Source organism: Rhipicephalus sanguineus, chromosome 1 (genome assembly GCF_013339695.2).
Source record: "Rhipicephalus sanguineus isolate Rsan-2018 chromosome 1, BIME_Rsan_1.4, whole genome shotgun sequence".
In the NCBI taxonomy this organism is placed as follows: domain Eukaryota; kingdom Metazoa; phylum Arthropoda; class Arachnida; order Ixodida; family Ixodidae; genus Rhipicephalus; species Rhipicephalus sanguineus.
Genome location: NC_051176.1, coordinates 58,515,265 through 58,530,925, shown reverse-complemented (window position 1 = coordinate 58,530,925; position 15,661 = coordinate 58,515,265). Strand labels below are relative to the sequence as shown.

General features: G+C 46.3%; 1 protein-coding gene across 1 annotated transcript in view; it reads right to left on the bottom strand.

Annotated features, from left to right (window-relative positions):
• LOC119391747 (Golgi-associated plant pathogenesis-related protein 1-like) overlaps positions 1 to 15,661 on the bottom strand; it is a 151,718-nt gene that overhangs the window by 21,935 nt on the left and 114,122 nt on the right. The window contains exon 5 of the mRNA XM_037659403.2: positions 9,692 to 9,775. Coding sequence (XP_037515331.1) covers positions 9,692 to 9,775 — 84 coding nt within the window. The remainder of the gene's footprint in view (positions 1 to 9,691; positions 9,776 to 15,661) is intronic.

Below are 15,661 nucleotides of genomic sequence, written 5' to 3'. Positions count from 1 at the left end.
GCGATTCCGCTAACATGCGAAAAAGTATACATCGGCCAAACTGGCCGATGCTTGAATGAACGACTGCGCGAGCACCACAATTCGTTGAACACGTCAGACGGGCTAATCTTCCCGCCACTGCCAGATCTGTGGTTGTGTGCCGCTGTTTTCCAATGTTAAGATTTTAGGTAGAGGTGGGGGCAACGAGGAGCGCGAAATCTTTGAGGCTTATCATATAAACACGCACCGCGATGATTGTGTAAGCAGTACGTCTATTTCATTACTGCAGAAGGAATGCGAGTTCCTGTCACTCTGGCGGTAGATCCTTGGCCGTTATGTAGGCCAATTTCTGCTTTTGCTTTTTCTTGTTTTGGGTTTTGACTTCATGGTTTTACGTGATTAGCGCATGCGCCGTGGTTCTTCTGGGAGGTGCTGTCAGCTAATAAAGCACAGTTGCTAGTCCAGTCCTTGTGTGTGTCACTTCTTCCCCTTGTCCGGCGTCTTTTTGACTGGTTTTTGCCTCAGCGTCATGTACCAACTGACCCAGACTTCGACCTTAAAGCATGACTCAAGGAATCCCGGAATGGTTGCAGAATTCCTTTTATTCTCATCGGCGTTTCCCACTTCTGTTTTTTTTTTCTTATTTAACTGCAGTGAATCAAGGAATGAAGAAGTGTATGAAAGCATCAAATGATGAATCGTACGTGATACACGTGTGACGTCCCGTCTCATTTTCCCGCTTGTTTACGGCATGGCGCATAATCCAGGATGTGACGGCGTGAGTTGAGGCAACTCAAGTGGATGAATCAAGCCCGAACTAAGTTAAGTTAAGATAATCAAATACAATATACTCCACTCTTGTACAGCTAGATGAGTCTATTGTTCCATTGTTCTTAAACTCGCAGAGCGTAACGCGTCACGGAGCTTCACAAATCGCTGATAAGTCGCCTAAGGTACTTCGCATAAAAACAAGTGGCAGCGCTGATCTTGCAACATACCGAACGCTAGAATATGTATGTACAAGTTAAGATTTCCTGATTGGTGGTGAACGAAACGCTTCGGTCTTCCGTAAACAGGCCAGCGTCCGGCGTTTTTACGTTTCCGCTCTGTTGGCCGGCCTCATATTCGCTCGTGGCCAAGGGAGCAGCCAGAACTTTTTTCGGGATTGGGGGTGGGTTCAAACCCCACCCCCGTCCCATGGCTACGTCAGTGCTTGTGCTTACAGAAGTGTGAGGAAAGGCGCGACGGACTGACCACAGGGACCGTAGGAGCATGCAGGCCTGTTTGCGTGATTTCGCTTTAATCTAGAGGCGGCATTCTTATAATTATACCATCATATATGAACGACAAGTGCGGCGAGTTGGGCGGGTTGGTAAAGATGCATAACTAGGGACGTTCAGCGCAATAAAACGGAGCCACAAGAAAGAGACGCAGACAACACATGCGCTAGTGTTGTCTGCGTCTCTTTCTTGTGGCTCCGTTTTATTGCGCTGAACGTCCCTAGTTATGCATATATGACGAGTTGCATGCAGCGGTGACGTTTACGCACTCCCTGGTCTATATAATATGTTCTTGCAGGAAAATGTTTAAGGTCAGTAAGCAATAGGGGTGTGCGAATATTCGAACATTTCGAATACCGAATCGAATAGCGTTCTGTTCGATTCGGTAAGCGATTCGAATAGTGCATATTCGAATTACCGAATATTTTCCGAATAATTTTCGAATAATCAGCACCGAAGAGAAAACCCCAAAGGAAACACTCGTTGGAAGAGCGACGGATGATTTTTGTTATTTTAATTAGTGAATTACCAAGATGAATGTAGGTCAAGCTTTTGCGCGAGTATCAAAGCTTTACTCATCACCGGATGAAGACATTTTTGCTTTAAACTGCAGTGTCTCCGAAACGAATGTGTTCCCAATCCACTATATCATTACCACGAGATTCATGATGCGCATTCATGAAATATTATTTAACTTTTATGTATTTGTGCTCCTTAAAAGCTGGTGACAAAGTACCACCTTGAATACTGAAGTACCTGCCGTATTCACCCAACGGTTAAAAATACCTCAACGGCTCTAGACGCTACAGTATACGAGCTTACCGAAGTTTACGTAATTGGGCTATGTTTTGTTGGTTAAATGCAACGGTAATCTTTGTTAAAGTTTGTGAATATTTGTTCGAAATAAAAAGTTGTAGAATTGTAGGCCTGTCTTGAAAATCGTTGCCTCACTATTCGAAAACTATTCGAACAGTATTCGATCAGTATTCGTATTCGATTCGGTATGATCACTATTCGATTCGTATTCGATTCGGTTCTAAATTTCACTATTCGCACACCCCTAGTAACCCTTAGCCTCTCATCTCGCCACAGCTACTTTATTATCTCCATTCTATTATTTTATATTGTTTTTCTTGCGCGACAGTTGATGAAAACAGGAGTCACATATATCTTTAGCATTATTTCCGGTTTCGATATCATTAAGAACGGGGCTTTTTCACAAAATAATTCGTAAACTGCGGGGCACCCGCAACTCCTCCCATTTCGTTTCTGCATCAACGCTTGGCACGCACGATCTTGAACACCTGGTGCTCAGGAAGATTTTGGCGTTAGTTGAGTTCTGGGATGACTTTTTACCCCATCAACCAGCGCTCAATTAGCACTGCTAGTCCCCCCTGCTTTTGAGTTGACTCTATACGTTGCCTGTTGGTATAAGAATGTTACTCTTGAATCTACTAACTTTTGAGTCTATAAAGACCCCTCAACAGCCCCTGAAATACAAAAAAAAAAAACGAGCGCAATATTCTGTCATGGTGTTCCTCGTCTTTCTGGCGCACTTCGTGACGCAAAACAGTGATTCAGTGACGTCTACATAGCACATACTCTCGATTAGTCCATATACGCAAAATATCAGATGTGAATTGCCTCCTGAATTGCCTCCTGCACTGCTTTGCCATGCAGCCGCCCATCCATTCTTCCTTGCCTCGCATGACTATCGTGCGCGATGAACTGATTTCACTTCATTTTCTGTGTTTCCGACTGCACAAACTGAGATAACAACGTGTAGCCGACAAGCGCGAAATCTTGATAGGGTCAATGCTTAGTGCTGACATGGTACACGTGCTTTTAAGAAATAAGTGGCGAGGGGGAGATATGGCCTGTGGGAAGGGTAGCGAAGGCGAGGAGAAAACCACTCCCTCGTCTTTGAACGCGGGGTAGTGTGGCGACCTTGGGTGGAGGCCGTTTAAAGGAATATAGTGCAGACTTCAAAATATCTGACACTTTGAAAATATTAGAAATATGAGATAGGACTTCAAAATATTAGATAAATGCGTTCATCCAGTTACCATTTACCAGCTTTGCGAAAAGAACATGCAGTCTCGCTAAGTGTGAGCTGGAACGCATAAGCAATTTGGCGCAAGTAGTATACCGTTTACTGAAGGACGTGTTTATCGATATCAGTGATCTATAGCAAATGGCTGTACCCTGCGCACTGCGTAGCTTCAATTTTAAAATGAAAGGGACAGGAAAGTGACAAATGTTTTTCGTCGTATTAATAATATCTGGGGTTTAACGTCCCAAAAACACGATATGATTATGAGAGACGCCGTAGCGCAGGGCCCCGGAAATTTCGACCACCTGAGGTTCTTTAACGTGCACCTAAATCTACGTACACGGGCCTCAAACATTTTCGCCTCCATCGAAAATGCAGCCGCCGCGGCCAGGAGATTTTCGTCGTATTAATAAACTGATCTTTCAAAATAAAAAGAAAGGACACCGACCACTATATATACACGCGTGTGTTTTTCTGTGTGACTGTATATACACATAAAACCTAACTGTAAAATTTTGGGGAGTGGAGAATGCGCCCCCCTCCCCAAACCGCCCTCTGGGTATTTGCCTATGAACACTGCCTGTTATTAGCAGAACACAAAAAATGTAGACAAGCAACTACACGTACCAGACAATGATGAGACAATAATGGACGATGGGGTAGATGTGGGGCTGAGTGAGAAACATTTCGAAAGCAAATTAATTTGCTATCCGCCATCGCTGGGCATGCTTCTAGGAGCCTCGTTTAATTAGAATGCGCACTCGTTGTTTCAACGAGCGGCGCAGCGTTTTAGATAAGGAAAAACGCGCGGAGCACGCGTCAAGCAAGTAGCTTTCGCGTATACACACCACATACTACGGCGTGGCGGCACACGCGAGAGAAATGGGTCGACACAAAACGAGTCGGAGATAAGAGTCTTTGTGGAAAAGCTAAACAAACAAACAAAAAAGAACCACGACAGACAGCGCGAACGTGTGTTGAATGGGATATAAGGACTCCGTGTCGATATACTATTGCCAAGGTTCGGGAAAATAAACTGCTCACAATAGACGAAACTATTTTATTCAGCTAAAGGAACAAGGAAAGCCGCAGGAGCCGCACTCAAGCCGTTTTTCGTTGCACATCAAGCGTTGCCAGTGGGAGGCTTACGTTTCAATTGTAATGTTTACCGCTCGGCTAATATTTTTGATTGGGATCTAATCTGACGGACCTTGAAAATGTTTTGATGATTTTTTTTTACAAACCTATCAAACCGGTAACGTGTGTCCTTCGCACAACTGACAGACCGATTTAAGCACTCTGCGCAAAGTCCGTGATTTGTTGTAAAGTTTTAAAACATGCGCTTCGTTGCATGTCGCAGCGCGCCGACACGCCGAGTTTCTGGCCACCCCTGTTTTGGAACATGGCATTGTTTTGGGGCGTCACTGGCTCAACCGACGTTGATTGGCTGTTCTTAGCGCACTGCAGGAGACAACGCGAGCGGCTTAAGGTCGCACTTGTGGCACCATCTGGTGGCGCAGAGATCAACCAGAAAAAACACGGAGCATGGCCTCCAAGATTTAAGGTGCGCCGGCGGAGGATCACGGAAGGCAGAGTTTCACACCGACCGGTTAGCATGGAGAGGAAGGGAGAGAAGGCCAGGAGAGGAAATGCGGAGAGCTCATTCAGATGAGCGTCCGGTTTGCGACCCTGTACGCTGCGCTACACCATAGAAAAAGAGGGAGAAGGCGAAGTCGTTGAGAAAGAGCATGGCTTGAGGGGAGGGTAACCATTAAATGCCGCGGCCTCCTAGATGCGAGGTGATTCGCTTAAATTATGGTGCCAATGATTTATTCTTACAGCTTAACTGATGACCGCGGTATAAGAAAAATACTTTAGGTGTTGACACTCCATCCCATGGCGCGACCAGATTGTGTTGGGCGCTTCTGATTGTTTCCTGAAAGGCTGCTAGGTGGCGCCACGGCGAGGAGTCCCACCCGTCCGACCAAGTCGCGGCGGATCGTTCGCTGCCGTGGCATGCACTAACGTACATTTAAGTATGGATAATGACTGAACTGCTGCATCCGCGGTCGATACCGTGTCGTTTCAATTTTCTCAACGTTATATTCAGCATTCACCTTGGAAGACCAGCGAGAACGCTGCTTTCTCATCACTCGAAGCTCATAATCGTGGATCAATTTACTGCAGCTTTCCTCCACATATTACTACGGGACACTGTTCAGTGCACGCTTAATTGCCCCGCTAGCTAACTATAGAGATTCAGTCATAACGCATACGATGACGCGTGTGGGCCGAAGAAACGAGCAAACATTTCTTGAGGAGGCGCTGACGCAGTTTAGACCCTTTTCGTGTGGCGTCATGGATCTTCACTTAATTTTAACTCTTTAATGTGAACAGGAAGCTTACGGTCACTGCTGCATTTCGCTTGCATCACAAAAGGAATCACAATCACGCAGTCATGGGGGTACATCAGGACGCCTGTGCACGGTGTATTTTCCTTACACCGTGCTCTGTACGAGGGCGCGCGATCGCGACGATGACTGCCTGTATAATTTAGTTCCTCTATCCTGTTCTGCTGTACGTAGATTATGGCAGCAGCGACCAGAAGTAAATTTAAACAATTATATATTTTCGGCGCTTTGGCAGCTGGTTTATGATAGTGAACAATACGATGATTTGCGAGAACGTCCGGTGTGTTCAGCAGCAGCTACTCGCTTACGCCGGCGTCGATGGTGGATGACGGGTAATTATTTTAAAGGGACACTAAAGGCAAATAACAATATATGTCAGAGTGAAAGCCCAATGTATGACAACTTCTAAAATGGCAATATTATCAACAGCAGTGCCCTACTTACCGAGAAATTAAGCTAAGTGTATCACATGATGAGCGCCACGAGTGGGATATTTTCGAAGTGATCCCGATGACGTATGGAAGTCGGCCTACAATAAATCACTAGTAATCAAACTAGCAGCAGTAAAAAAAGAACATTCCGAGCATCAAAAGACGTAATAAAATGCTGTTTGTTCGTTTCCGCTTGATTCATGGAAAACAAAACCTCCGTGGCGTTGCCATGGGGAACGGCGCGCGTGGTTCAAAGGTTCCGTTTTCGCCGAACTGCGCCTCGCCCGTCTCAGTGGTAGTTTCGGGATCGCGTACTGCCGTACGTGTTTTGCGCGTTCGTGAAAGTCGCTCTGACAGAAAGTTCGACAAAATGCCGCATGCGTGTGATATTGCCGGATGCCCGAATGGTGGACAACGCCAGTGCTGCAGCAAGGAAACCGGTGTGTCTTTTCACTGGGTGCCGCGGAATGAACCCTTACGCTCGAAGTGGCTTATGGCATCTTCGACAAATCGCACTGGTGCGCACCGGGGCGCCCTGGTGCGTCGTTTCGTCCAATCGTTGTAGTGCCTGGGTGCCCCGGTGCGCACCGGTGCGATTTGTCGAAGATGATATTAGTGTCATGCCATTGCGCCAGTGTGCTAAACAGTCAAAACCTCTGCGTGTGTGCTCGCTGCACTTTCGTTCTGAGAATTACGAGACCAACCGCAACTTGGTGAAGGCTTTGAATGTGCCCATCCGAGCAAGTCTTTGCCGCAGCGCCGTTGTTGCTACTGTGGGTCCCGCTACTTCCGCTAGGCTGCTACTAGTGTCGGCGGCCGCGCAGTAAAAGCGGGCAACGTTGGGCACGGCAGCAGTGACGTATGAAAGTCGTATTTTCAAGCGGGAGATTTGAAGCGCGCTAACGCGATGCGGACCACTAAAACGTGATTTTATTTCAAAATAAGCACTTCCTTGGCACAAAAGCAGCACTACGAGGTTTCTGGACCGCTATTTCAACAATCAACGTCGACTTAATATTTGCCTTTAGTGTCCCTTTAAGGAAATGCAGGCGCTCACCCGAAAAAACAACAGTTGGGTGTCAATCGACAACACGGTAAATGTTGCCTCATTTCAATGAGCGTTTGATGTGGTTTTGGTTGTTTTTGCGGCATCGTTTTGTCTTGCATTTCTGCAATAACGAGCGGTTGAAGCGGGTTTAAAATTACATGTAAAATATATGACCGTGGAAACAGGGCTGATTACCGGGCTCCGAGCTCCGAGGCTGAACCCTGTGACCACAAAGGTAGTAGTAAGTGGCTGTTTATTAGAGGAAATATTTGCAAAAAGGGGGGAAGGAAGGAAAGAAGGAAGTAATGATGGCCGCTGTAACTGTTTAGCTGGAGCAGATGACCCCTGAACGGCGTACATTAGACGATGATGGAAGAGTAGTGGTTAGGGAGAGATGACAGAGCTGGAACATTTATACATATGCAACCAGAAGGACGCGATGCCTCATAGTTGGCTTGTGAAAGTGACCTCCTTGAAAGAGTTTGTCACCCGGCCCCGCACACCGGGTAGCTATTGTTGTCTAGCCGGACGGGGATTAAGCTGTTGAGTCAGTATTTTTAAAACACCGCTGTATCGAAGGCGGACGTCTTGATCTCGAAGGGATTATGTCTTTCGAGCAGTGTTGTACACGTTCCTCTGAAACAGGAACGAAGGTTCGTTCTTCGGTCCTTCCCAATCGTGGAACGAGTTCCCGTAACAAGTTCTCTTAATGCGGAAGGAACGCGTTCCAGTTACAGTTCGAACATTGGAACGTGTCGTTACATTTGATTATTTAAATTAAAATATAATGTCGGATAATCCTGAGGCGAAATAAAGCTAGCAGTTTAAAACTTTCATTGAACTACGTATAATATTTTAGAAGTTCAGGGGAAGATTGAATACTGAAGCGATGAAAACTCTTTGGAGCAGGGGTCTCGCTGGAGCCAACATTTCGACAAGCGGTAGTGTTTTCTTCAAGGCTGCAAGTGATTGTGACATGCAACTGATTATGCGCCTGCAACTCAACTGATTATGTGACATGTGCAATGCTCGATGTCGACATTACAGGTTGTCTTACAAAGGCCTTTTGTTCCATCATTACGAATTGTTTCAATAAAGCCTTCATAGCAAATGCTTCTGCTTCCACGTTTTTTTTTTTATCACCGGTACGACGCATTTAGATGATTCAGATATATTCTCATTCTGCAAAAATAGGCGTGCAGACCAGTTGTTATGGTACGACCTTTAATTCCACACGTTTGGCGTGGACAGACTATACTCGTATCTTTTGTTACTGATTGAAGTTTATAGCAGCCAAACTTTCATTGAAATCTTTTAGTAACAAATATTCATAGGATGCGGTCTGTTCTGGAGTGTGCTGACAAGATTCGAGCTAGTGTAGCCGTACTGCAGCCGGTTTGGAGAAGGCGTTTGAGCGTGTCGCCCATGTTATTTTGTTTGCAAGGAAATTATGTGTTCCTTCATGGATGGCTAGGGTAGAAGCCCTGGTTGAAATGAAATTTTAAATGCCAATGTTATTCACGCAGTGACTAACGGCAGATGTGTGCTTGCAATTTTTGTTGTGTCTTGTAACATGATTCTGTGGTCCCCATTTGTGTGACGTACAACCGAAAATAAAAAAAAGAAAGAAAAAATGTCTGCAGACCAGTGGTAAAGACACGGGTCTTAACTAGCCTTCAGAGCGTGGGCGCCCGTGTTGAAGCCCCAGCACAGGCAAGAAAATTTCTTTTATTTTATTTTAACGGATGTTGCATCAAAAACAGTCCGCTATGGTTCTGCTCCCCTTCCCCATTTTTGAAATAAAAATTTTGCATCTCTTTTGTCGTGTTCTTATTCCTTCCTGTCTTTACAATTAATCCATTTGATAGTATGCGCTCGTTGTGTCCTCTTCGTTCCGTGTGTCTTCCCTAGCTTTGTATACCCTGTAATTTTAGCGCAGTTTAACGTGTATGCAAAACCAACTATCCAAATAACTTACCTTCTTGTGACGTTTAAGTGCATGCGAGACGAGCTGTGTTACCCGGCTTCGCAATTCGATGATGGAACACACGAGCGTGCTTGCTCATATACCATGTGTGTGTGTGTGTGTGTGTGTGTGTGTGTGTGTGTGTGTGTGTGTGTGTGTGTGTACTCATATATATATATATATATATATATATATATATATATATATATATATATATATATATATATATATATATATATATATATATATATATATACGCACACTCATTGTTGCTTCGTCGATACCGCGCACTACGAAACTCATAACTCATGCCACAAGAATATATACCGTGTGCAGACCAGTCACAATTCGTTCGGCTGTGTTACCTGATCTTGCTTCTCGAAATGTGAAATGAACGCTTCCAGAGTTAAGCGGACATAGTGCAGAGCCACTGCTTCGCCACTGTGACTCGCCGTTATAGAAGCCGCGATAGCGCGACGTAAGCGTGGCTTAAGATGGCAGTTCATCACGTGGATTTTCTTACCTGCCTGAACGTGGAGTATGGACGGGTCAAGTAGGAAGTCGTAGTACTTGATCTCGCTGTACCAGTACCTGGCGACTTGTTCTCCTGGAGTGAGAAAGAAAGAAAGAAAGAAAGAAAGAAAGAAAGAAAGAAAGAAAGAAAGAAAGAAAGAAAGAAAGAAAGAAAGAAAAAAAGAAAGAAAGAAAAAAAGAAAGAAAGAAAGAAAAAGCGGCAGTATGAATACATGTGCGTAGCCAATAGGCGCTCATTGCATTAAAATTTGGTATTTGGTATCCTATATTCTGAAAGAGCCTCAAGAATTAGAAACCCGTATAACACCATATGAATGGGCCTACAACGTTGCGTGTGATGATTATGGTCGCGAGGAGACCCCTGAATACACTATTCGTCATTGGTTCTTTGATGGGTATTGCAGATTTGCATATGAGCACTGGAGGTGAGTACGTTAGGTATAACTGCTGCGCATGACGAAAAACGGCACAGTGCCAGAAATAATCATAATGTACAGAAAATGCGCCACAGCATTTAAACAAAATAAGATACGTCAACGAGACCAGCGTCTGTAAGAAAATTCTAAAGTGATTCCGTTGCTTGCGATAACAGGCTACGTTTGTACATGATCCAAGACCGTCCGCTCTTAGCCTAAAGGGGTCCTGCAACACTTTTCCAAGTCATCGTCGAATGGCTCCATTAAAGGAGTACATTGCCTCACGAATCAGCTGCTGCAAAAATTTGCAAAACGGGAAGGCATTTTTGACGGGCTCGTTTCTTCGATTGACAGAGCCTTAATGACATCCTTAATGAAGTTCCCTTCCTTCATTCATTCATAGCGAGGGTCTCCTTCCCGCAGAGTTGATGCGTTCAGGTAGCATGCGAGGGGTCATTGTTCAGCTGTGCGCTCGTTAAAGGTTCACGTGCTACGTGACGCCATCTGGTAAAAAGAAAGGGTGTTCCACACTCGACGTCATGGCTGCGAGCGGTGCTGAATAACATTCCCAGGTTTACATGCACATTAGTACCCGATAAAGGGAAGGGAGGGGGGGGGGAGAGGGGGGGGGGGCGACCGCCGCCGTAGCGTAAAGCGCGAGACAGACGGTACGATTTTCCATGCGATGTGCCGGCCGACGCGGCGGCGGGGGAGAGGGAATGGTGGCTGTCCGATGCTACCGATGCTATGAAAGGTCACCATTCCGGTTTCCCCACCGCCGTGTCGGACGTCGCATCGCATGGAAAATCGTACCGTCTGTCTCGCCCTTAATCCGAAGGTTGCAGGTTCGGTCCCGGCAGGCGGCAAGTTGTTTGTTCGTCCACTTTACTTTCTTCACATCTATATCACAATTGGTACAATACACATAAAATAGTACAGTGAACGTCCCCTATGCCTTCCTTGGCTTCATTATCTGCTGGTTTTCATTACGGTTGTGTCAAACGAAGAAACGCGCCCTCAAAAATTCCCCTTCTTCATTTAAAAAATGCACTTTGAAATCCGTGACGTCATGCACGGAGATTTCCGCGAAATTTAAAAATGAAACTGTGACCTTGATTTTCTCCTCTATGAATAAAACCTATGATGATGAAATTAACGTCATTAGTGTTTTGAGAGTACGATTTGTCAGTCTAAACGGATTCATCGTTTTACTTTAATGTCCCCGCCGTTCTCTCTCTTTCCCTATATCTCTCTTATGTGTGCTCACTTTGAGCACGGCTGGTGGGACTGTCGGAGTTCTTTCGTACGCATAATTCAGCTCGATCGACTTCAGAGAGTCCATGCCTCTCTATGTCTGTGTGTGTATCGCCGTTACCGTTTTGGTGCCAGGCTATTACCTGGGCCTGAGCGCACGTTCGTCTCACAAGCTGCCAGCGTTAAGTCAACTATATATGATAGTGGTGATGATGTGTTTTATCGCTCAAGGGCCAATGAAGGCCAAGGAGTCTCATAAGGCCAAGTACGCTATATGCAAGCTTTACCGCAACGCGATGGCGAGGCGTGTGGGAATAAATCTGAGAAAATGACGTCACATAACGTGACGTCACATGGTGACGTCATCGAATGACATCGTCGCTTGCTCAAAAGTGGGCCGATCACGGAGGCAGTGCAAAACCAGATGATGTGCAGAAAACTTCCAATGCCTCCGATCTTGGAGGCAGTGCAAAACCACGTTAGGTACAGAAATCTTTCGGAGGGGGCGGGGGATGATAAATACATCGACTGAGAAGAAGAAGAAGAAGAAGATCGATGATGGCTTTCGCCTTCGAGTCGTCTTAGGCGAATGCATAAGGGACCCTGTGAGTATTTCTTTCTCCAGGGAACCTACGCTCGCATCGAGGACTGCAAGTGATGAGAAGAGCAAAATATGTGACGGCATTTATACTTTTGGCATCAGGCTGCGCCGTTCATACGCAACGCGTGCTTATGCGAGACGTGTCCTCACAATCACATTGGCACACGATTGAACGTGGAATGGAGGCCCACTGTTCGCTACCTGCAACAGTGTACATTCATCCACGAGACCACCGGACTATGATTCTTGGATCTATGGGCCCAGCCATCGAGAAATTTTAATGTACATTGCCAAAACCAGTCTCAGTTTATGTGTTTAATAGTTTATGCCGTCGGGCAAATTTTCGAAAAAGAAAAAAAAAGGCACTTGTAGAACTCGATGTGAAACGACGTGGGCAAGATTCGCGAGGGTCAGACTGAGATCGTAAAAAAAAAGAAAAAAAAAGGAGAAAAACGGCTTCCGCGTCCCGGTCTTGCGCACCATCATGGTGAAAAGTTAACATCGATTGCCCTTTTTTTTCAGCAATTATCGTTAACCTTTTACTCTGAACATTTATATTTCCTTGCTATTGATTGTCCGTGTTAACGGTGTGCGTTATATTCGCTCCGCTGGAAGTTTTCGAACTACCCCTGGCGAGCTGCCAGCCATCTTATGCCTGACATTTTTTTTCTTTTGTTTTCTTATTGACGGGCCTCTCATAATGTTATTTCTACGGCCGTGAGAGTGTCGATCGATTGGAGCAGTTATTGTTCGGGCGCCATGTCTCGTGCACTGAATTAAGGACGCAGTGCATGTACCGCGCTATTGAGTTGTTCGAAGTAGTAAACAAGGCGGATAGGCCTTTGGACAATCTCCATCCTTCGAGCCGTCTTGAGAGGAACGAAATTTCATTTCTAGTTTTATGTATACGGAAAGACGAATGGCAATTAGGATCCTCAGACGAAAGAGCTGTATTCCTTTGCCTCGTACTGGGAAAATTCCCCTCGAGAATAGGCTCCATAAATATTATGAGAAACTTCCAAATAGCCAGCGTGAGATTCAGGCACCGAATCCACAACGCTTCAAATGCTCTTTGTCACTGACTTACCGCGTTCTCTAATGATATTCCCAGCGTCAGGATTGGCAGCAATTTTCTCTTGCGAATGGTTGGAACCTTATACGTTTCTTTTTAAATGTGCTTTCTTTTTTTTTTTTTAGGACTATCGAGTAAGAACGTCAGTGTGTTAAGTCATTGTTAAGTTTTATCGCAGAAGTCAAGCTGTAAGCCGTAAAAAGTGGTTCAGCCACTTACACTCTGGTCGTTATAACGTCCTTTGAAAAACTGCAAGAGATTAAACTTGTGGTAGTTCCGTCGCAACCATTGCTATAAAATGCGCGATACTATTATCGGCGATACAGAGAATGCAAGAGTGACGCTGTTGCGCTTCTAAATTAATACAACCACTGGGTGCGGCGCGCATCTGCTTTCCTTGAACTGTGTTTCATCGCATTGTCTAATCGCGTATTCGTATGGTCCTTTTCGAGCGCTCTAGAGGGCTCTGACAAGTGGCCGCGCGGTCGGGTGGTAGAAATCGAGCGCTCGGACAGTGTTCGGATGGTTCTTTCAGAGCGTCAGCCTCCGACTCGGAGCGCTCCCAACCACTCTGTTTTCGAAGTGAGAGGCTGGCGCGATCTGACAGAGAGGACATGTCACGTGACACTAAACGCCGAGGTTGCCGCGGTTAGGCGACAGCGTTTAGCATTTACACCTTCGGGAGTTTCGAAGCTAAACGTTGTTCGGAATATCATGTGGGTTTGTTGGATTGTCTGTGTGGTCTGTGTCGCTTTCACGCATTCAGCACGGCTTAACTGCACCTTGTCGAAGCGGAGGCGGCTACTAAAAGTGCAAAAATCACCAGTGCTGCTTTTACAGCACCTCACAACCGAAGGCCCTAACGCTAGCAGCTCGGACTACGACGATAACCAAATTGATGCAAAAAAATGTCGTTGATCCCTCCGTCATAGGAATCGGAATAACACGAAAGTAAAGCGTGCCCTTACAGAAGTAACTGAATGTTTACTGTACATTGTTATCGGAAAGTTTGCACAATGTATATTGATGTCTAGCAGCTATAGCACAGTTTCACGTGGATGCACCCACTTATGATTGGTGGTACATCTCCATCCCGACGCCTAATGTTCATGTTAAATGGTTAAACAAACCCTTGTGGTAGCTGTAGAAGTTAACGGTGAAAGCGTAATCAGAGAACGAGGTGTGATAGCCAGAAGAGCGCCGCATATTGGACGCAGAACTTGGTCGCGATCCCGCGGCATGTTCAAATGCGATTGAACACCACGGCCGGGCTTGAGGGAAACGCAAAGCGCGTCGTGCCGGCGGAGATTTTTCTCGGAGCGAGCGCGTCAGCGGGGAACGCGGTGTTGCAGCCAGGTGAGGCAGGCGCGCGTCGCAGAACTATTTTTGGTTTGGATTAGCGTGATGCTATGAGCGTGACCGACGCTTTTACGACGCTGGGGCTAAGTCGCCACCTCGCGGTGTGTTAAAGCATTGATAAAATTGAATTTCTATTGAAAACGTGCCGAATGGGACGGACGTGTAACGCGTTGCAGGTGCTAATCGCGGAGGCGACAGTAATGATGAATTACTTTATTTTACCGCTCCCAGAGGGCAACACCACCCCGCCGACCGAGAGAGTGGTAGATATAAAAGGCGCCTTTTTACAGCCTTTAGAGTCTGTGACCGTGGCGCAGTGGATAGCGTGCCCGGCATCTGTTGTCGCGGACCGAGCGGTCGTGGGTTCGATGCCCGTTGATGGAACTTTTTTTCTTTGCCATCTGATCGTGTAAATTTTTTCGGCGTCATTTCCGTGACGGAAATACGTCACTGAAGTCTTGGTGGACCCCGGCATAAACACTTTCGTGTTAAAAAGTTCGCGGAGCTGTCGCTGCACTCAGGTACTTCAGGGCTGGATGACGCCATTTGCCAATGTCGCGCACGACTGTTTGTTTACGCGGTGGCTTCCTGCGCTGCCCGCGCCGTGGCGCTGCAGACGCTGCTCCGAGGTCGCTGATGCATTCGGTTGGCGCACTGTGCCTCCCGCTCGGATTGCGAGCTGCACTCGGATCTGCCGACCCTGGGCCAGAGGAGCAGAGCTCCCCAACCGAATACACCACTAGTAACCAAGAGTACTCTCCAAATTGCCGAACTCTGCCTAAATTTCAGCTCTATCTTACAGCTTAATTCAAGGGTTATTCTGGCGAAATCTCGCAAGTCGATTGGTGGGGTAAGTGTGGGTGATGAGGGCACACGTGGCTAAGTTAACAATAACTATAAGGCTGTGATGTCACCAAAACAACTCCCCGGTGATGTGAGATGGGCCTTAGTGCTGTGACACCTGCCATTGTGGCTCAGTGTACATATGGAAGAAGCTGAGTGTGAGGTCGCGTGTTCGATTGCCATACAGGCGCAGTGCGGTGCATTCAGGCGGAGCCGGAGTGTGACAAGTGCTCGCGTGGTTAGATTTGGCGGAGCGGGAAATAAATGCATGTGGTCGACACTAATACGGCCTCCCCACTACTACGGCGTCCCCCATACAGCCTATGCATTGCGTTGGGGCGTTAAACCGAATATTTCGTTTTGATTTAAACTTACTACGAGCGATCTGCATTACTTCAGAACGTCTGGGATTCT